Raw genomic sequence first — 22429 nt, forward strand, 5'->3', positions numbered from 1 at the left:
GATGTTAAATCTGCTAAAAGATGCCATATTCATATCTAAGAAAATAAAATACACATAATCTGATATACCCAATACATGTATCTGTGATGTAAAAACCAGCTCCGACACATAAATACAGGCCCGAAATACACAGATAGGCACACTCCCACTGGTTACTGACGTAATTTGATGATACAGATCTGCTGATACAACCACTTCACACCACAACATTAAAAAATGTGGACATACCTATGAGTGCATTTCAGACCTGTCCTTATATGGGTCTGAACTAGTTATTAACTTATTTCCAATCATGAGGTCATGTCTTCTAGGTTTCTCCCCATTGAAGAATGTGACTGTCACTTTACATTTATCAAGGCCACACTTCATGTCTAATTTAATATGGCAACAGGTGTACTCACTTTGGGGTTGCCTTCAAGGCTTCAAGTCATAAATAAAATCCACAAATGCCACCAAATCATCAGCAAACGGATGTGAAACAAGTAGTTGAAGCCATGGATTTTTTAGATCCTTCATGATATCATCAAGAAAATGTTGAAAAGAGTTTGGGACACTGGATATCCCTGTCCAACTCCCCTCATAATTGGTATTGAGTTTAAAACCTTAGATCTGACATTAACTGTCAAAGCAATTATATGAACAAATTGCCTTCCCATTCACTCTAGCAGGCCACAATTTCCTCATTACAGGCTCACGGGGAAAAATATTATAGCCCCTTTGCTGTATGCTCAGTATGAAGAGCTTAGCTCTATATTGCATGAAAAGAATGTGAGGTAATCACTGCGCAATAGTCAGAAAGCACATCTCAAATAAAAATTATTAAGATAAAGAGAAGCACAACCAATATTGGAAAAATCTCACTACAGCAATCTTAGGATAGCAAACGTACATGTAGCTTGTGAACACAAACCCAATCAGATAATTAATCTAGATTAAGTGTGGATAGCCATCCTTACTGAAAACAAATTGATAATATAAAAACTCCAGAGCAGAATGCATTCTGAATGAAATACAACATCATGAAATAGTAAATGGAAAACAGAGTTAAAAACTTGCTGTACTTGTATCATCACTGTAAATATTAGGTTTCCACTGTTTTTCACCAACATAAAACAGTGAAAGCACATGGAAGAGAGTCAAGACTCGGCTTAAGAATTAAATTATTACATTTTGTAATAAAGACATTGTGGGGATTTCAAGCCATGAATCGTATATTAGGAACTGCTACCCTGCCAAAATAGCATAGAAACGCAACATATATATGTCCAGAGAATCAAAGACAATTCAATCAAGCTCTTTTCGTTGTTCATTTAGCTGTAATTTGATGGGAGATATTTTTACTGTATAATTTAAATACCCTCAAGGTAGCAACAATATGCACTTGCATTAACTAAGGTTTCATGAAGGAAACTGATACCGCAGATGGACTAAGAAAATGAACCATAAATAATGCATGAAAAGACTGACAGGACAAAAGCTTAAGAGCTCATAGTATTCTCTATCAAGCTCCAGACATTTTAGCCCTTAAAAGGAAAAATAGTAATAAGAAGAAGCTGATGCTAAATCACAGTTTAGTCTGGGACTCTATTCATGGACCTATTTTTACTTTTCCAAAATTCTTTTGTCTGCTTATTCCTGCTCGGAAGACCAATTTGCTTCCGAATCTGAACCAAAGCTGCTTTCTTGTCCCTTTTACTTTTTATTGTGTTTTGTGCATCTAGAAGTGCCTTCATCTTTTTATAAGAGGTTGAATCAGAAACTTGATTGTTTTTAATCATTTCCTTGTGATAGTAAGAGGCTTTCTTAAAATCATTGACTCGGAAATAAGCATAAATAAGAGTTGAGTATGTGCAGGCATCTGGTTTCAAGCCAGCAGCTACCATCTCATTCAAAACTTGAGGGCACTTTGTGTGCCACCCAGCACGTGCATATGCATTTATAAGCATGTTATAAGTCATCACATTGGGCTTTAGACCTTTCTTTCCAAATTCACATATTACATTCCTAGCTTCATAACAACGGCCTTTCTTAGCAAACCCATCGACAAGGATATTAAATATTACTCTTGTCCCTTCAATGCCATCTTCCATCATCATTTTCCATACCTCTGTTAGCTTTTGAGTATCTCCTGCACGCCTATAGCCATCCAGTAATATTGTGTAAGTTTCTAAAGAGGGTTTGAGTCCTTCTCTAATCATGCCCTCAAATGTAACATAAGCTTTCTCGCGCCAACCACTGACAGAATAGGCATGAATGAGAGCAGTATATGAATGAGAAGTGGGAAATATACCTTGCTTTCTCATTCTCAAGAAAGCATCTGCAGCTTTGTCACTCATTTTCTTCTGTCTACCATATGAACTTATCAGAGATGTGAATGTCCAAACATCAGGCTTCAAGCCCAAATGCTCCATCTCCTGAATAAGCTCCTCCACAACCCCATATCGTCCTTTTTTGCTGTATGCATCAATTAGAATATTATAAGAAGAAACAGTTGGTTGTAAATGTCTGTCCTTCATTTCAAGAAACAACCCTTCAGCTTCTTCTAGTTGATTTGTTTTAACATAGGCATCAATTAAGGTGTTATAAATATCAACATTGGGCTCAAAACCATACTTTTCCATCTCAAATAGCACGATTAGGGCTTCTCTCATAAGGCACTCATCACAAAAAGATTTGATAAGAGAACCAAATATCTCAGAGCTCATGTTCACACCATTTTTGGAAATTCTCTCAAAAAACTGCCACACGTCTTTAGCACTTTGACCACTCTTTCTCATAATAGTTATAAGAGAAGAGTAGGTTACAGTATCTGGTCCAATATTCCTTATATCCATTTCTTCAAAGACTTTCCATGCGTCGTCATATCTGCAAACAAATAACTGTGTCAACCATCCCTTCACAAGACCCCAACTACAATGCTATTACATGGATATTGAAAGAAAAAAATTCTATAAGTTGCAAGAAAATCTATTATTTGTGCATCAAATACTAGGAACCTTTTTTAGTATGTTTCTATATTAGCCTTCTCAACTTGTTAACGAGAAGGATATTGGAACATATCATAGGTCAGGCCAAGTTCTATCTATAAACTCTTAGATCAAAGAGTGACGTAAATCGTTGAATCAATGATTGCATTTCAACTTCGATATTCAAATTAATTATGAGAAAATTCAACATCCTTCAATTTTGGAGTAATTAAAAATCCAAAGCAAGCAAGCAAAGCATGAATTTCATAATCCCATGTATTATCCCCCATCGACTGTCTGTCGGTAACTCAATTAGTCCTGTATAGCTAGCAGAAAACTCTCTAGCTACAATGTTTGCAACTACAACATAAAATACACAATCATAATTAAACTTGCAACTGTATTGTACTGTATAGTTTCTGGAATGGAGACCTCAAAAACCATCTGCCATACAAATATTTGCTTCACACTCTCAATTCCAGTGGCATGCTTTATTTTGATGATATTTATATGTTCGCATCCTTCAACAAGCTATGCACGAATCTTGGCACTATATTTAATTTACTAGAAGAATAAGATGCAAATTGACTTTTTTAACAGTCAAGAATGCTTAAGTTTTCATTAGCAAATTTCTCTCGCCTTCTGACAGATCTAAACTTTAAACTAATGGGCAAAATTTCATACATAAAGTAGACAAACAATCTATGTTTGGCTGTAGCTGTGTTTTTGCAACCAAAAGCTTTGCTTGCAGAAAAGATAAACAAGTGCCACTCTGTTGCATTATCCAGGGTGGTTTGAATGAGTACATGTAAACTTAAGATATTAACGGTCTAACACATGCGTCTGAAAATATTTCCATGCTGTAAAGGATAAATAGTAGGGCATGTAAACTAGAGTCTTGTAAAAGGCATGACAAAGGAAGACTCTCAGCTCAGATGACTAACAAGCTAGTCTTAACATTTCCATATGGATTGATGCCAATGTTCCCACCTATTTAGTTCTTCAGAACTTCTTCTTGAGTAAAAGTTTTTCATACCAGACAATTCTCATAAATGACTTTTGAGGATAAGAAAATCCAGTGGAAACCCTAGCATTGATACAAGCTAGTCATTATAATGCTAAAATGCTCTGACCACTCTCCGCGGGCTGGCACGTTGCCAGTTGAAGTAAATTTCCATAATCTCTATCAGGACAACTTCACACATACCGATCAACTAAGAAAATATGAAGTGTCTCTGTGGGAAAGCTTTTTCGCCATTTCAAAACTAAAAACCAATTTACAACAAATGAGAAAATAAAACCGGTAAATGAATCCACCAAGAAACGTCCTCAAAAACACAGAAAATTAATGAGAGGCTTGACCTAAATGAAATAGAAGAGAATCAAAAAATTGTTTTCACTTGGAAATGCTATAAAGCAGAACTAACTATTTTGCAGTCATAATCAAATGCAAGAAGTCCACAATTAAAACAAATCGAACAAACCTTGGAGAATTGATTTTAAACTGGATGCATATAGAAACAATCAACTTAGCAAGTAGATATACTACTGCAGACCTGGCGGAAAGGCTATTTGAATTGATCTCATCTCGTCTCAAAAAAATCTTATGGCTTATTTTGTTATCTGTAATTTTAAGACATCCTAATAAAGCTAAAATGTTTATCTGCAGTAGCAAATTAATTTCCCCTAAAACAAAAACAAAATTCCACAGTTGTATAAACTTAAAAAACGGCTTTCTTACCTGGAGCATTGCGCAAAGCCAGAAATCGCTGCATTATAAATATTGGCACAGTGAAATTCTCTTCCACCTGGCATATTCTCGAACACTAACCACAAATTTTCTACCATTCCAGCCCTCCCAAGAAGCGGAAAGACTAAGGAATAACTTTCGGGACTAACTATAGATGGCTCCTGAAAACCCATCCACTCTAGCAGGTGAACGGCCTGTGAAACCAAACCCTCTTCACCAAGTAGCTGTAACAAAAAATTGCAGTCCCTGTTGCTTATTCTCCCACTGTAAGGATCAAGATAATTAGTCAGCGTGGTGTTTACCGGAAGATTCTTGGCAATGTCGATGATGGAGCTCAATAGCTCTTGATCGTGAGGGCTTGCATTCGTGTCCATGTCAGCATACCCAACCCCTCTGTCATGGGTGCCTGTCAGGTGGGCATTAGTTTGAAAATGATGGATGTCTGTCAGGTGGGAGTCTGCCGTTTGGGCATTGGTTTCAGAGTAATGGGTATCTGAAATTTGGGCATTGGTTTTGGTATATTGGAAATTTGAAAAATGGATTTTAGTTTCAGCACAATAGGTTTTTGTAAACTGGTCATGTGTTTCAGTGTAGTGGGTATCAGAAACATGGGCAATGGGAATTATGCGTTTGCTGTTAATGTCATTAAGCTGAGCCCTCAACGGAACAGGCCCTTTTAGATTAATCCTGCAGCCTAGAGGGTAAGGTGGCAAGGAATCTGTGAGTTCACGACAGTGAAAAATGGGTGATTTTGAAGGGAACGGACATTTGAAAGAGAAATTTGCTGGAGAAAAAGAAACGGTATAAAGAATTGAAGAATAACTGATCTGAGACATCTTCCCTTTTATGTCATGTGGACGATAGTTTAGAAACAATGAAATGTAAAATAAGGTAACGGATGGACTCAGATTCGAAGTATCAAAAACAATGAAGCGAAGATTTGTCGGATAAGATGATTCCTAAAGGTTTTAAAAAATAAGTTTAGATGATGAACAATTTTATCCTCCAACAATGTGAGAAACCAAAACTGCTCTAAATATACACTTTAAAAAATACACCAAAGGTGTGATCATTATAAGGCTGATGGACAAAACATTTCAATATGTTTAGTCTAATTAAAGATTGTTTGAATTTTCTTTGTCAAAATGGTTTTGTCTTGTAATAACGAGTTGTCAGTTGTTGATCTTGATCTAAATTGGTCATATAGCAAACAAGGGAATATTATCCAAGGGTTGCATGCCCTTGCATGGAAACAACAGACCGATTTTGTAGAATATAGAAAGACAATCTCCTTATTTGGTAAAATTGCAGAATAGGTTGAAAATCACGAACAACAGTTGCAAGAAGAAATAATTGTGAGAAGAAACCCTAGTAATTAGCTTTTTCGATGATAAGGAAGATGGTGCTCAAAGGGAAAGCTCCAATGCTACAATCTGACGTCAAGTCTACGCAAGAGGACATTCTCTTCCATTTGACCGATTTTGCTCGAGAATGCATACAAAATGAAGAGGAATTTGCAACAGTTCTCTGGGTGCTGATTGAAGAAGAGACAAAGGTAGAGATGATTGAAAATCAAATTGCAGACAGGAATCTAGTACATGATGAAGAAGTAGAAAATTAGGATTATTTATGGTATGGGTTTAGTATTTAAAATGTTTTTGATGAGTTTTGCTTTGCTTACGGTAATTTTTGAAACACTATGTTTCAAGACCGTTACCTTCCCAAAAACCGTTACTTCGAAACTACAAATGGATGTTAGTTATAAAAAGGATTTTTAGATAATAGTAAGAGAGGAGAGAAAGGAGGGAAGGAGCTTATCTTTTTACATAGTCTTGTTGTACAGAGAGCTGAGTCTGTAAACTCATGTTCTGATAGTGAAGAAATAAAGAATATATTTTTAAATCTTTGAATTTTTTTAATGTTTTCTTTTAAATTGCAATGTACTATGTTTCTTTGTAGTTACTCTTCAATGTTACTTAGCTATAATGAACTAAATATGTATTTGATTATGGAGCTTTAAATTTAGATTAAATCATCTTTTGAAAAGAATCTGCTATTCCTTCTTTTCTTGGGTAACATCCGGGGGTGTGGAATAAATAAACTTTGTGTTATTTATCTATATTCACTTCATTTTAAGTCCAATCTTTCGCATCTACTTTCATGGTTGAGTAGGTGTCAGTTTACCTTTTCTTCTTTTTGGTGAAAAACATACACTGTTTGCATTCATTGCATCTTTCGAAGGTAGCTATGCCTTGTAAAATAAGCAAAGAGCACTTGCAAATACCATTGCATGTGACTCAACTGTTGGTCAAATTGTCATTAATATGGGCAAGAGAGTATAAAATTGAAGTGACAAATCTGTTAACCAACTGATTTTTGGTGACTTTGTTGGGGATGAGAAATCAAAGTGTTGGTGCTATATTTCCCTAGAAATTTGAAGGTGCCTCCCCTAGAATAGAGGTTGGCGACTATGTGTTTCATTAGAAGATCTCTCTGGTAGAAGAATTCCAGTTTACATTATGGCTTTGATTGTAGCCCAGCCATAGGGAACTCAAATGGGACCTTCGGCTTTGCCTCAATACACAACCTTGCCTAAAAGATCAAGGAAGTGTTTTCCAAACTTTGTTGGATATAAGACATAAAATGTTGTTGATCACATCAAAGCATTTACTATTGCTTGTGGGATTCTTGGAGTTCAAGAAGAAGATGTATTTGTGTGATTGTTTGTTGAAAGCCTCATTGGAAGAGCTACAAAATGGTTCTAGAACTTGGAGTATGGATGTATTACCAGCTAGGACAATTTAAAGGTAGGGTTTCTTGAAAGATTTAAACTTGTGGTTGATATATATGAATTGTTGCTTAATTCCTTTCAAATGCAAAAGAAAGAAGATGAATCTATTAGAGATTTCATTGAAAGATTCAATCGGTGTTTTGGAAAGATTCCTCAAGAGTATCAACTGATTGAAAATAATCAATTATGTGTACTCATTGTTGCATTACATCCTGAAGTTAAATTCTTGCTAAAATGTAAAAAGGTGCAAAATCTTAAAGATGCACAAAATGAAGTTATTGAAATAGAGGATGATATGATCGTGATTGGAATGAAATGTGTAGACACCTAAAATTGTCCTGTCTAATTAAATAAATATTTTATTTATTTAATTATTTTATCCTAAGTCTTCTATTAATTAAATAAATTCTTATTTATTTAATTAATTCATTTATCATCTTCTAAGCCTTTCCTCATTTAAATAAATATTTTTATTTATTTAAATTGTCTTTTTCTTAAATTAAATAAATATTTAATTTATTTAGTTGATCCACTTCCTCTATTAATTAAATAAATATTTATTTATTTAATTAACTGATTAGCCTTTTCTACCCATGACACATCTCATTCATCTCTTAATTCTTCTCTTACCTATCCCCTTTATCATTTAATTATATCCTTTGCCTACCCTTTAATCCTAGCCGACCATTTATCTTTACACCTCTTAATCTTACCCCTCCACTTCTTACAGTGTTCTTTACATAAGAGGATGTCCTCTTCCTAATCAACCATAATCATCAAATCAATCTTATGCAATTAAGCCTTCTTGCAATCACACTATCAACCACAATCCGCTCTTTGTTGAGCTCTTGTGCACACATAAAATCTGAGAGCAAATATATTAAACAAGATCAATGGAGATAGGAAGGAATGGAGATTAAAACCTTACTTGGCATGTAAATGGTATATCTCCCACACATAAGACTATCCTTGATAAAACTTTGAGAGAGACCTCCATACCCACTGATTTGAACGTGGATCAGTTTCAAGCCATGGTGGGGTACCTTTCTATTCTGCATAGCCTTACATTCACAGAAGTTGATGATGCATCTATAACCCAACCTCATAAAGCACCTCTACATATTGAAGCCTTTCTCCATAAAAACCAAATAAAACAAGTCTTGATAGATTGAGGAGAAGGTCTAAACATTTGTACATTGAACACCATTAAACAATTGGGATATTCTGAAAAGGCTGTGAATCCTACACATGCAATTACCATTAAGGCATATGATGACGAAGAGCACTCATCCAAGGGCACAATCACCTTACCTCTCAGAGTTGGGCCAGTTATGAAGGATGTGGTATATCAAGTCCTTGATTTAGATCTCGCATACAATATACTCTTGGGATGCCCATGGATCCATGAAATGAGAGTTGTTCCTTCTACATATCATCAATGTATCAAGTTCCCACACAATGGAGTTGAAGTGACTGTTAATTGTGACTCAAATTCGTTCATATATTGCAATAGCCTGTGGTCAAAATTGGAAACAATAATACCAATCAATAGAGAAGCAACTCCATCATCTACATATGTTGATTCTTAATCATTAAAACCCTCAAAGTCAAAACAGGGTGAGCTTAAAGGGAAATATCAGGATAAAGGCATGGGCAAGTACACTCTAAATCAAACTATGTACCTAAGATAAGTAATGGATTCTCCAAAAGAGTATGGATGACCACATCCTTCTAAAAAGGTATCTATCATTACATTAAGATGGGATCCTACTATATTCCAAAAGTGGGATGAGATAGAAGAAGAGTATTTATACAAAATGCTTTATAAAGAACTTGAAGAGGATACACAAGATCACATCAAGATACCATGTGAAAAGTATGGTAAAGGATTCAAGTTCTTGCAAAAATTTGGATATGATGGTAAAGGCCCTCTTGGATTACAAAAGAATGGAATTGTTGAACCATTGCAACCAGAATTGACATTCAAAAATCAACACTCCAAAGGACTTGGTTTTGAATACCTTTCAGATTAGATGCTCACAAATCTAAATAAGCATTGCAAATAACAAAATCTAATGACCAACAATAAGAAGAACGCAATTCCACTGATTCCAATGAATGGGAATGGGGTTCAAACAAATCATCTAGTGATTATGAGTTGTAAAGATGTAATCGTTCTAACTCAATTAATAAAATGAAAACTCTTTATTCTTAAATAAATTCATAATTCTATTAATAAACTCATTTACTTCCCCTAGGTATTATCAGAAATTCAAAAGCAACATTTAATTAAGATTCTTACGTACACAAATTTCATGAACGATATCACACTTCTATATTCAATAAGAGATATAAAAGGTATCTTTACAACTTAGAGTATCTTCATATTAATTCAATCATACTATACATCATTATTGATTACAATACAAATCTTGGGCTTTCCAATTAGCCTAAAGTTGAATTATATAAATATACAAGTATTTCAAATATGTGACATGATACATCCTTCGATCTTCAATTTAACAAGCTATCTTCAATGCAATCTTTAGAATGAAGACGAGAACAAGATTCAAGTGATTTTTCCACCCAACATTGAATTATATACTTCCCTGGAATTCTTAATCAATTTAGAATACCGAACCCTGCATGAATTGCTTAGCAAGAAGAATTCGATATAGAAGATGGAATATGGTGCGTGCCTAGAATGATACATGCATTTTCTATTATTCTAACTCTATTAAGAAATAAGCAAGATCATAACAAGGATACGGTAAAGAACATAAATAAATCCATCTATTTCAATGGTCAATAAGTTACTCAGTTGAGTATAATGCCATGCATAGAAAATAAACATAGTTTGGAAAAGCAAACTATTTTCTCTATAATTCCACATTCGGCACCCGTCCCAGAAGATAAACTTTCCACTATCACATGTCTAGTTATTCATTCATCTAGCATGTCTAACTTTTCTCTATATAAATCCAATATCATCTACAATTTGGAAAAAGGCCAATCTTTCATTTTCAATTATTATAAAGTAAATCTCATTTAAGAAGGTGTAACACATGTATGCACATTTTGCATATAAATAGAATACAAGTTTGGAAATATGAGTACACATTCTTTCAAATCATACTTTAGTATGGTTTCCTTAGTGTATGTTTATCATGTTTAAACTCCAAATTTTGTCCTTATTTCCTATGTTTCAGTTTTTATTCAAAAAGAAAATAACATCAGTGATCTATTTCTAATTGTTGTTTCAATGATTATAATATCATGTGAACACTATGGTTTTCTGTTTTGTTGTGTTTGTCTTAGGTATTCTAAGGAAAATAATCTAATGATTACAAGCTCAAGAATTGTCTATTTTCAATTTCAAGTTCCGAGAAAACATAAAAACAACAAACAAAGAAATCCAACTATACAGATAGCATCATGTATATGCTTGCATATATATATATATATATATATATATATATATATATATATATATATTGTGATGTCATAAAATTGCGACCCTAGCAATTTTCGACTACATTAGGGTCTTCACGCATGCAAACTCAAATCCTCTAAGCCTAATCGAAGACCGGAGATTGCTCGGCTTGCAGAAACAACTTCTTCCTTGGCCTCAGCATCACCCCGTCCACACTCTGCCTTGGAGAAAGGGGTAGGACTAGGGCATGGCGCAACTTTCCCCCCTTGGACAGGGGCATGGCACCCTTGTCCTTCAAAGATAGGGGCGTGGCTCCCCTATCCTTGCCCTATTTATGGGCAGGACCCTTCCTAGGGTTGCATTGTTGGTTGTGCCTCGGGTGGGAAACTACCCCGATGTCGGCCCATGACGAAATTCAAATCCACCAACATGTTTTTAAGGGGGAATTTTCTCTCCATTCACATAATTTGGATAGGTCAAAGTTGGAGAGATTCAAGTTGCACAAGTGATCAAGCATTCTTTTCCAGCATTGAGCATTCTCAAGTCTCCCTTCAAGGCTAGGTGTCGCATTCAAGTCAAGGATTCAACCATTGAATAGGAGATTAATTTCAACATTCAGTTCCACACAAGTGTTTTTATCAACATTGCTATTACAACCTCCCTTGAGGTGATTTACAATTCAAACTTTCGTTTACATCTACTTGCAAGTGCTTTCTTTCATTACTTGGTTAATTCCAAAACTGGGGTTTGACCTAAAGGCAAACCCCCAATCTCAACCCATTTTCCTCTCTTTTCTGTGTGTAGGTTGCAGGTGTGCAGTTGTACTTTTGGATTCGGGCTTCATTTGCAGAGGTGGAAAAACCCTTTTCGTTTCACGGATTTTTTGGAGGATCGTGTATGTTCCCACCACGGTTCGGGCAACTTTTCCTTAAATTCACAGGGCGACTTTGTCTGGACATTTTTTTGCCAGATCCAGGTGCACAACTTCATCCCATATTTTGATCTCAAGTTATAATCGATTCTTTGTCACTTTTGCACTACATAATTTAATCAATTTCCTTTTCAAATCAAATAAGGAAGAGGGGATCAACTTAGCATTCCCAATTCATTTAGAATTCAATCTACCATCTTTGTGTGGAGAGATTGAATCTAGTGAATTATCCTCTCCTCTTCCTAATGTAATGCTGAAAAGTGCTTGAATGGTAATCGATAGTGAAACTATCATCTCTCTTTGAGGGAAAGGGTAGTTTCCTTCTTGATTTATCATTCACCATTTTTCCACCATTACATTTTGGTGAACCCGACATCTTGCATGCTTTCCTTACATTGCATATTTTTCATTTACAAGTTTTTTGCAAACTTAGTGGTTAAATCATTAAAAACCCTAGTTTTTTAAAATTAAAATTGAACTTGTGATTTGTAAAAATTGCTTGTGGATATCTTAGATCTGAAAATTGTTTTGTTTGTCAAATTCAATTTCCTCATTGTCTTGTTCAATTTGCAATTAAAATTTACAAAATTAAGAGGTTCCTTGTTAAAACCCTATTTTTCAAACATCATCTTGAACTTGTGCAAAAATTGGATTTCCATTTAATTTTCATATTTCTGATTGTTCTTAGATTTGTCTTCAATCCTACAATTCAAATTTTCAATTTCCCCCCTTTTTCCCAAAATTCAAATTTCAAAATTAAGTTGTTAGGTCATCAAACCCTAATTTTTAAAATTAATTGGATTTTGTGTGAATTTCAAAACAATTTCATTTACATTCAGATTTCTAATATTTTCCAAGGTGTCCCTATCCATTAGGTTTGACCCTTTTCAAAATTCCAATTCAATTGCTCTTTTTCTTCAAAACCCTATTAGGGTCCTATTTTCACATTTGCGCCTTCATTTTGCCCATCTAGAAATCGTAAAATTTGCCATTTTTGTGGGGTTAGCTTTAAAATCATCGTAATATCCATCCCTGAAAATTTCAAGAAAAGTTGGTCGGACCATGTGTGTTCCCGCCACAGTCCTTGACTTTTTTCCTGAAATTTCGGGAGACTATTATGACTGTATTTAATAGCCCAAATCCGGCAGATTGGCTGATTTTATCAATTTTTTATCCCTCTAGACTTGGAAATACCTTCAAAATTCAACATTTCAACTTTCAAGAAATTTTTAAAATTAAGAGGTTAATTCTAGTTTGCCCTGATTTTAAAAATTCCGATTTTAAAATTAAGTGGTATTCCCTTGGCCCTAATTTTTAAATTCCAATTTCCTTTCATTTTTGGAAATTGTGTCATCATCTTCCCCCAACAAAGTTCAAATTGTGTAATCATTATTTCCTTGCATTTTGCATTACTCAATTTTGTAAACTTTGTTCTACAATTCAAAATTCAAATTTTCCCTCTAGTGCATGATTTTTACCACTATTAGTCCTACCTATCCTATCCCCGTTAGACGAATCATTAGAATTAGGGCATCCCAAGGTTTAATTACCGAGGAGATGGAGCCTAATTTGGGTGACTTCTTTAATGAGGATCATGCTAATTTCTCCCATCCTAATCATGTTCCTATTCACCCCATTGATGGATCCCATGATGAAGAAGAAGCTTTAACTTGGGTTTCTTTAGATCAACTTTCTATAGGGCATGTGCACAAAGATGGTGGTTAGAAAAGTGGACACCACCCAAAAAAAACTTGGAAAAACAGGCAGCGCGTACGCGGTTTTAAAATTTAAAATTCCCACGTACGCGCTTAGGTTTGTTCTTCTCGAGCCTAGAAAAGGTAGCGCGTACGTGCTGAGTTTAGGAAACTGAGCGCATACGCGCTACGGTTAGGAAAACTAGCACGTACACACTGCTTATAGGAAAATGAGTGCGTACACGCTAATAATCCTAGTAAAACCGCGTACGCGGTGCTTGATAAAAAAAGTTTTTTAAAAAAACTAGGTCCTCATTTACCCGAAAAGCGCATTTTTTAGTTTATTTTTTTTCCATTTTCTAACCTAAATCGCGAACGGGGTGCTAAATTTGTCCTCCAGGCTATGGATCAAGGTTAGTTTTTGTTTATTTTTCTCTTTCTTTCTGGTTTATGCAATTTGTTTTACATTTTAAATTTAATTTCATTAATTTTGATTAGGTTTTTTCATTTTTTGTTTCAAAAACTAGATTCTTCTAATCCAGAACAAGAACAACCAAATGAACCTTCTGAAAACCCATAAGAACAACCAAATGCACCTCCTGAAAACACACAAGATTAACCCCCAATTCCTCCTTTTGACCGCACAGCCGAAACACAGGAAGAATTAATTAATCAGTTAGGGCAAAATACATCCAAAATCAATAGACTGATTGTAAAATTGAAAACTTTTGAGCTTGACCATCATCAATCCCTCGCCACTAGCCTAGAAACATTAGCTAGTGGTGTCATAGATGTTTCCATAGAAATTACCAAATGGGGAAGCTTTAGGCATAGGTGTCGTCAATTTTATGCCAATGGGCTATCATATGATGGAGTTAAAAACAAAAATATTTCTAAACAAAAAATATGTGCCCTTTTTGTTGACCCCAAAACTAGTCAGTCATTACCTCCTAATGCAAAGAGGTTTTCCATACATTGGTGTACCAATGTGCAGATGAAGAATCTTTTTTGGCAGAGGTGGTGGATGGTCTTTGACGATCCACCTTGTAGTAATTATGAGGTGCCATTATATTTTTTGAGAAAAATATATTGTGAGTTTGTGCTCAATGTGCGCCCAAATTATTTTGACATGAGAGAGTTTCATGGTAGAGATGGTGGCTCTGCCTAAGATAGACCTGGAGCCCGTAGGCGATTAGCCGCGGAGAGTCGCCGCCCCCTAGCACCCAAACCCAAGGTGCATCAGGCTGTCCCATTAGAACTAAAAGATTCGATGGAGTTACAGATTCTTCAGGCGGCCACAACATTGAGTGGTGCCATCATCCAGCATGGGACATCATTAGCACACCCTATTGTATTGGATGATGAGCCGTTAGAGGACGACAGAGAGCCCATTGAGCATATGTGTGTCAGTTGCTCGGGGATATGCTCGGGGATAGATGATGCAACCGATGCAGATGGATACTCATATCATCTATGCACGATTTGCGGTTGTAGATGTCAGGCTCACACAGTTGAGGATGTCACGCTGACAGATGAGTTGATGGACATGGTGTTTGCCCATGAGCCACAGACACAGGTGTGTTGATTTGAATTCATAACATTTTATTTATCAGTCACTTTAATTTTGTAATTACATAAATGAATTTTTATTTATACATCGATTTAAATTGAGACAAATAATATGCATTTCAGGATGCAGCAGCGGTATCCCATACACCTCCCCCAGTTACCATAGCTGCAACTTCGATGCCTGAGGTATAAATTTTGTAACATGTTAAAATAGAATAGTACACTTTGAATTCAAAAAATACAAGATATGCTAACTATCTTTAATGCTTGGTCCAATTTCTGGTTTGTAGGTGTTGACAGGGGATGAAATGTCCCAGATTGATGACATCACGCTGTCGGCGATCAATTTTGGGCTACAAGGCTATACGGTATCATATTTTTTACAACTCTTTTTATGTATTGTTTTGATGGAATATGAAAGTCATTTCATTTTAGATTTTTAAAATTATGTTTAATTTATTATCTGTACTAATATCTCATGTTAGTTTTCTATTTTTAGGGCACCCCCTCCACGTCTAGGGCTCGTCCAAAGAAAAAGAATATCTCGAAGACGCCAAAACGTGTGAAGAAGGTAATTGAACACATTTTTAGTTGTACAATTGTTTGGAAATGTTGAAATCAATTATTAGTTGGGGTTTGTAGATTGATTAGTGTTTTTTATCTATTTTACATGTACAGCGACCATTGAGCTTTGTGGATATGTTGAATGCACCTGATTCGCTCGTGAATCAAGAGAGGGCGGAGGTATGTATCTCCACTTTATTTTCTTGATTTCATCATTATATGCACGCGTACATGTGAACTTGTGATATATTATAATCTTATATTTTTTTCATACAACAAATATCCATACCTATTTCGTCAATGGCGAACCCTCCTCCTTGCACTGGAGAAGCATATCAAGATCCGGTACACTTTTGTTTGATATGTAAAATTAATTGTTTTCAACCTTCAATACTTATCATTATATTAATTGTATTTAATCTTTGTACATTTTTTGTATAGGTAATAGCGACCATTTCTACATCGATGGTGAGCCATCCTCAGTCCATTGGAGAAGCATCTGAGGCACAGGTACGTCATTGTTCTCTATATTATAGCTTTTAAGTGTTTTTGGTATATTTATGTTAGTACATTGTATTAATTGTACATTTAATCTACAATAGACTTGTTCGCGATACGACCATAACATGGATCCATTTAAGTATGTCTTCAAGAAAACTCCTAAGAGTGACAAGGAGAGGAGTGCGAAGACATTAGCTCCTGGATTAGCCGATGAGGTAATTTACATTTCAATTGCAAAGGAATTAAAGTTAAATGCATAGTTATGATGTTAATTGTGAACTATTTTCTACAAAAGAATTCTAACTTGGTTTTTGAATTGTGGTTTTGCAGCCATCTATAGAGCCGCGTACTGCGCCGAAGAGGCTTGATTTTGATGATCCACCAGAAGTTTAGGATCATATAGTGTTAGTTTTGGTCATAGAATGACCAATACATGTAGATATATTCTACATTTTTATTGTATATCGATTTGGACATGGCATATGCCACATTTTTGTAATACTTGTATTGACTTGGCAGACATGCCTTTTTTTATATATATAAATATCGATATTCGATCCAATAAATGTGTAATGAGTTCATCATTTTGTATTCGTTATATTTTGTGGTTGTCCTTTTATAAATTTAAATGAATATTTGCATATGTAATCAACAATATGAATATAAACAACAAAAATATATGATAGAAAGCATTGCAATCGTGGAATATGATTTGATAAAATTTCTAAAATGTTAAATTAACCCTACAAAACTCCTTGTATTCAGTTCATTATTGTGTATTCGTTGTATTTGGTGGCTGCCCTTTTATAAATTTAAATGAATATTTGCATATGTAATTAACAATATGAATATAAACAACAAAAATCGACAATATGAATTTAAACAACAATGTGTTTGGTGCGAGAGCACCCTCACGCTCGCAATGGTCAAATTTTGTTCCTCATGTGCACAAACTAACATCGTGAGCACGTCTGAGTGGGCAAGTTTACGCTAGGCATGCCTCTGTCGTGCATCCCAAAGCACCAGAACATCGAGAGTCATACCCTACCAGTGAGATCTCTCAAGTGCCCCGAGTCCAAAAAATTGTCAAAATTTGACGGAATATTTCTTCCAATCCACGACACATACGGTCGATCTGTTTGATCCCGTGGGGTCACGTGAGGATCCTCTACAATGGCCTATCTCGGTTTTCGACGACTCGAAGCCATTTTCAATTAGTAGCATTTTTTTGCCTGCTCAAAAAACTGTCAGTTGCTTGTAAGGAAAAGTTATAAGATTGGCTAGAATTGATTTTGTTCCTCGTGTGCACAAACCGACATCACGAGCGCGTCCGAGTGGGCATGTTTACACTAGGAATGCCCCTTTCATGCATCCCAAAGCACCAGAACATCGAGAGTCATACCCTACTGGTGAGATCTCTCAAGTGCCCTGAGTCCAAAAAAATGTCAAAATTTGACGGACTGTTTCTTCCAATCCACGACACATACGGTCGATCTGTTTGATCTTGTGGGGTTGCATGAGGCTCCTCTACAATGTCCTATCTTGGTTTTTGATGACTCAAAGCCATTTTCAATTAGTAGCATTTTTTCACCTGCTCAAAAAACCATCAATTGCTTGCAAGGAAAAGTTGCAAGATTGGCTAGAATTGATTATGTTCCCCGTGTGCACAAACCGACATCGTGAGCGCATCTAGGTGGGCATGTTTATGCTAGGCATGCCCCTATCATGCATCCCAAAGCACCAGAACGTCGAGAGTCATACCCTACCGGTGAGATCTCTCAAGTGCCCTGAGTCCAAAAAATTGTCAAAATTTGACGGACTGTTTCTTCCAATCCACGACACATATGGTCGATCTGTTTGATCCCATGGGGTCGCGTGAGGCTCTTCTACAATGGCCTATCTCAGTTTTTGACGACTCGGCGCCATTTTTAATTAGTAGCATTTTTTCGCCTGCTAAAAAAACCGTCAGTTGCTTGCAAGGAAAAGTTGCAAGATTGGCTAGAATTGATTCTGTTCCTCGTGTGCACAAACCGACGTCGTGAGCACGTCCAAGTGGGCATGTTTACGCTAGGCATGCTCCTATCATGCATCCCAAAGCACTAGAACGTCGAGAGTCATACCCTACCGGTGAGATCTCTCAAGTGCCCTAAGTCCAAAAAATTGTCAAAATTTGACGGACTGTTTCTTCCAATCCACGACACATACGTTCGATCTGTTTGATCTCGTGGGGTCGCGTGAGGCTCCTCTACAATGTCCTATCTTGGTTTTCAACGACTCAAAGCCATTTTCAATTAGTAGCATTTTTTCGCCTGCTCAAAAAACCGTTAGTTGCTTGTAAGGAAAAGTTGCAAGATTGGCTAGAATTGATTATGTTCCTCGTGTGCACAAACCGATGTCGCGAGCGCATCTGGGTGGGCATGTTTACGCTAGGCATGCCCTTGTCATGCATCCCAAAGCACCAGAACATCGAGAGTCATACCCTATCGACGCAATGTAGAAGTTGCTTGACAACTTTTTTGACAATGACAATTTTTGCTCAAATTGTATCTACTCAATCTATCACCCCTATGACCCGATAATGACTCAAATAATTATCCATGATTATACAAGAATCAAGAATGCTCATGATTGACCAGGGACACATCACATATACTCAAAACATAGTCACAAAACATTGACACACAAAATAGTCACAAAACATTGTCACATATTATTCAAAAATTTGCCTCTAAATATGATCAAATCAGCTCTTGGCTATTTGATTATACAAAAAATTGTCTTACAAATAATCTCATGGGCTTTTATACAAAATTTGGCATTACAATATATGCGATTCAGCTCATCGCCATTTTAATATACAAACCATCTCATGGGCTTTTATACAAAATTTGGCATTACAATATGTGCGATTCAGCTCATCACCATTTTAATATACAAAATTTGGCATGTAAATATGTACAAATCAGCTCATTGCCACTTAAATATACAAAATTATGCCCCTAAACATGTAAAAATCAGCTCATGGGCATTTATATATACAAAAAATGAATATAGAACAATTCGTCGACGATTTATACAAAATTCTCAAAATCATTCTACTTTGAACTGTAGAATCAATCAAGTGAGCCTTCAGGATCGGCTCTAACCCGTATTGTGTCAAGTATTGCCTCGTGGTCAGATTCATGAACTTTCCATAAAATATTGTTATGAGGTCTACCATGATACTTCATCAAATGAATATTTGTTGCAACAACAAGGTTAGAGAAATGAAGAATATGTCTGTGTGTTTCAAAGTCCTCGAACAACCAAACATCAAAATTCTTGATAGGGTATATCCAAAGCCATGTTCCTGTCACGACAACAGACCCTATTGGGTACTCAATACCCTCTCCGTCAATGATTGTGGTTGTCAATTTTCTTTTAGGCTCAACACAATGACACAAATAGTAATATGTTTCTTCTTCAATGTTCTCTTTTGCAACAACTACATACACATGGCCTGCATTTTATAAAGTGTTAATTAATACCAAAAATAAAGTATGATGTACAACAAAATGAACCAAAAAGAATACTAGCAAAAAAATTAACTCAAAAAATCACCTGAATCCAATAGGTCAGATTCATGGTCAAAATCCACTAATGTCTCCATCTGGCTCAATTGTAGTGCTTTGGGAATTTGATATGAATCAATGGGAACCAACGGTCTACAAGACCATTTGTCAACCCACTCTTCTGATTCACATTATTCCCACAAACAATACATGCATGAAGAGAAAAAACATACCATCTATCTCGTATAAATTACAAGTGAACTTGAATTTGAACTCATAAATGAGTGCATGTCACTCGATCCTGCAACTGTACAACAATCTAGATAGTTTTCAATGTTAGATTCAGTAATCAACCAAAAATATCTACCAACCAATGACGTACCTGGATTACCTGGACTCATTATAGACTTATACCATCGCACAATTGTTTCTGCATCTACCAACTCAGCACCACCTTCATACTTTAATTCTTCCCTAGCTAGGGCTCTTTTCACACATGCTCCTGCACCATCGTGCTCTCCCTTACCATGTCCAGCCTCAGTGAAATTCCAAAAATGTTGTACATCGCTTGTCACATGCATCCTTGTCAGCCAATAAAACATCCTTGCATTCTTGAATTGTGCGGTGCAATTATCTGACCATATTAAGTGTCGATTGTATCATATGTTCCTTTCCCTTAAACTATCATAGAAAACTTTAAAGCATCCTTGTACAAACTTCGATGAATGAGTACAATCATCACTTATGTAGAAGTGATACTCTCTTACAACCTTTCTATCCTCCTCTGTGCTATCATTTACATGTATGAATGCTACGTGTACAAATATAGAAACTTGTGTAGAGTGATAATACATGGATTGCACTTCATTTTGAGGTTGTCGTGTATAATTTTCAGCGAAATCAATGATAGAGACAATGGTGCCAAGAGGAAATGTGTCCTTACACAACTTGAATTGCTCATCTAACCATTGAGCTCTATGTGTATGCATTATGTACTCATAAACTAGTTTCTCTTGAAACATTTTCATAAATTGAGCTACACATATATCATTTTTTACTAGCTCACATCTCTTCAAATCTTTTCCATCTTTAACTCCATATGTGATTGTCTTGTATTTTCCAAAAGAAACTAGTTTCGTACCAATTTTATGTGTGCTCTCCAAATGTGTGCACCTTGGTAAACATTGCAAACCAACACATATAGCACAAGAACCTTCCAAACAAGGCATCTTATAATAAATGCAACCATCATGTCTATTACATAACACACTTGAAATAAATTCTCTTGCCGACTTAGGAGGTGCTTGTATATTACATTCCTGCAGAACATCGTTAGTGTGCAAAGTAGAACAAATATGACGAAAAATATCATAATGCATGGAAAATTCAATATGCATCCTACAACAACACATGGTGCGTACATGATTAATCTTAATCTAAAAAGGTTTTGCCATTTCAAAAAATCTTTGAGAAATTTTTATTTGAGGAAACTTTTGAAGGAATCTTTCATAAAATTTAGTTTGAGTCATATCCAAATAGTGTTTCACATGTGGCTCACGATTTTTAGACCCAATTCGCCTTCTAACAACATCTCTTTGGTTGGGCGATACTCTTGTGTTGTCATGCCAAAAATTTTCAATTAATGTTTTTAGTGCATCTACAACAACCTTGTCTTTGCATGGTAGTCTACCCGAGAATGCCCAAAGAGAATTATTGTTAGGTTCCTCTATTTTTTCTCACCTCTTTAATGCTTTACTTAATGTTGTTCTACTAACGTTCAATGACTTACTTGTTTTTCTTATCAAACGATCTTTTTTTATTTTCTTGCTCATTATGGTTGATGTAATGACACGTCGAGTAGCATTAGAATCTTTACTACGTGATTTTGAACCAATAGATTGCTATGCATCAAATAGATTTCTGACAATAGTTCTTTCACCATTACTTTTAGATGATCTTAGGCCTAGAATTTTCATTGTCTCTCTAAAATTCAAATTTTTAATCATTTGAACAATTAATTGACATCTTGCAGTTTGATTTAAGTTTTTAAAATAGTTTTGCCATATTTTTTTAACCATTCTCCTACAAGTTCGTTCATTCATTTTATTAGGCATTGACTTCAATATATTCTCATCAATGTCAATTAGATACTTTGGTTTCCTACGAATGATTCTAGGAGGTGTTAACATCAGTGCATTATGTACATTCAATTCATCAAGTAGAGAAGGTGTAATATGTTCATCATTTAATTGATTATTCAATGTGGTATCTTCTTCAATTGCATTAGGTTCAAACGGTAAATTATCAAATGTTTCTTCTTCAATTGCATTAGGTTCAAATGGTAAATTATCAAATGTTTCTTCTTCAATTGCATTAGGTGCATTATATTCATTTCGTAAATCGAATTGAGATGTTGACGTTGACATACCTTCTTCTCCCATTGTTCTTATGTCACACAATTTCTTCATACACTGCCTTTGTCTTTCCTTTTGAGCCTCTCGTTGTTCCATCGTTCCTCGCTTGTTCTTTCCCATGGTTAAGATTGGTTGACCTAAATAGAATCATATTACATATATATGTAAAGAAAAGTTCAAAAATAAATAAATAACCATAAGTATGCATCTTATCACTATTTTTTGGAATCAAACTATTAAACAATCACAATTTAATCATTTGAAA

General features: G+C 35.5%; 1 protein-coding gene across 2 annotated transcripts; it reads right to left on the reverse strand.

Annotated features, from left to right (window-relative positions):
- Nucleotides 1-1260: 1260 nt before the first annotated feature.
- On the reverse strand, nt 1261-5681 carry LOC131032737 (pentatricopeptide repeat-containing protein At5g50280, chloroplastic). Of its 2 annotated transcripts, XM_059221243.1 has the most exons (3): nt 4708-5681; nt 2291-2865; nt 1261-2136 (listed from the first exon to the last, which is right to left on the reverse strand). In XM_059221243.1, exons 1-3 carry the CDS (start codon nt 5550-5552, stop codon nt 2111-2113), a joined length of 1446 nt encoding a protein of 481 aa, XP_059077226.1. In that variant the 5' UTR covers nt 5553-5681; the 3' UTR covers nt 1261-2110. The 2 variants fall into 2 exon arrangements, with proteins under 2 accessions (XP_059077226.1, XP_057819765.2); XM_057963782.2 differs by having other exon boundaries at nt 1261-2865.
- Between the last annotated feature and the right edge of the window lie 16748 nt (nt 5682-22429).

Source organism: Cryptomeria japonica, chromosome 5 (assembly GCF_030272615.1).
Source record: "Cryptomeria japonica chromosome 5, Sugi_1.0, whole genome shotgun sequence".
Taxonomy (NCBI): Eukaryota; Viridiplantae; Streptophyta; class Pinopsida; order Cupressales; family Cupressaceae; genus Cryptomeria; species Cryptomeria japonica.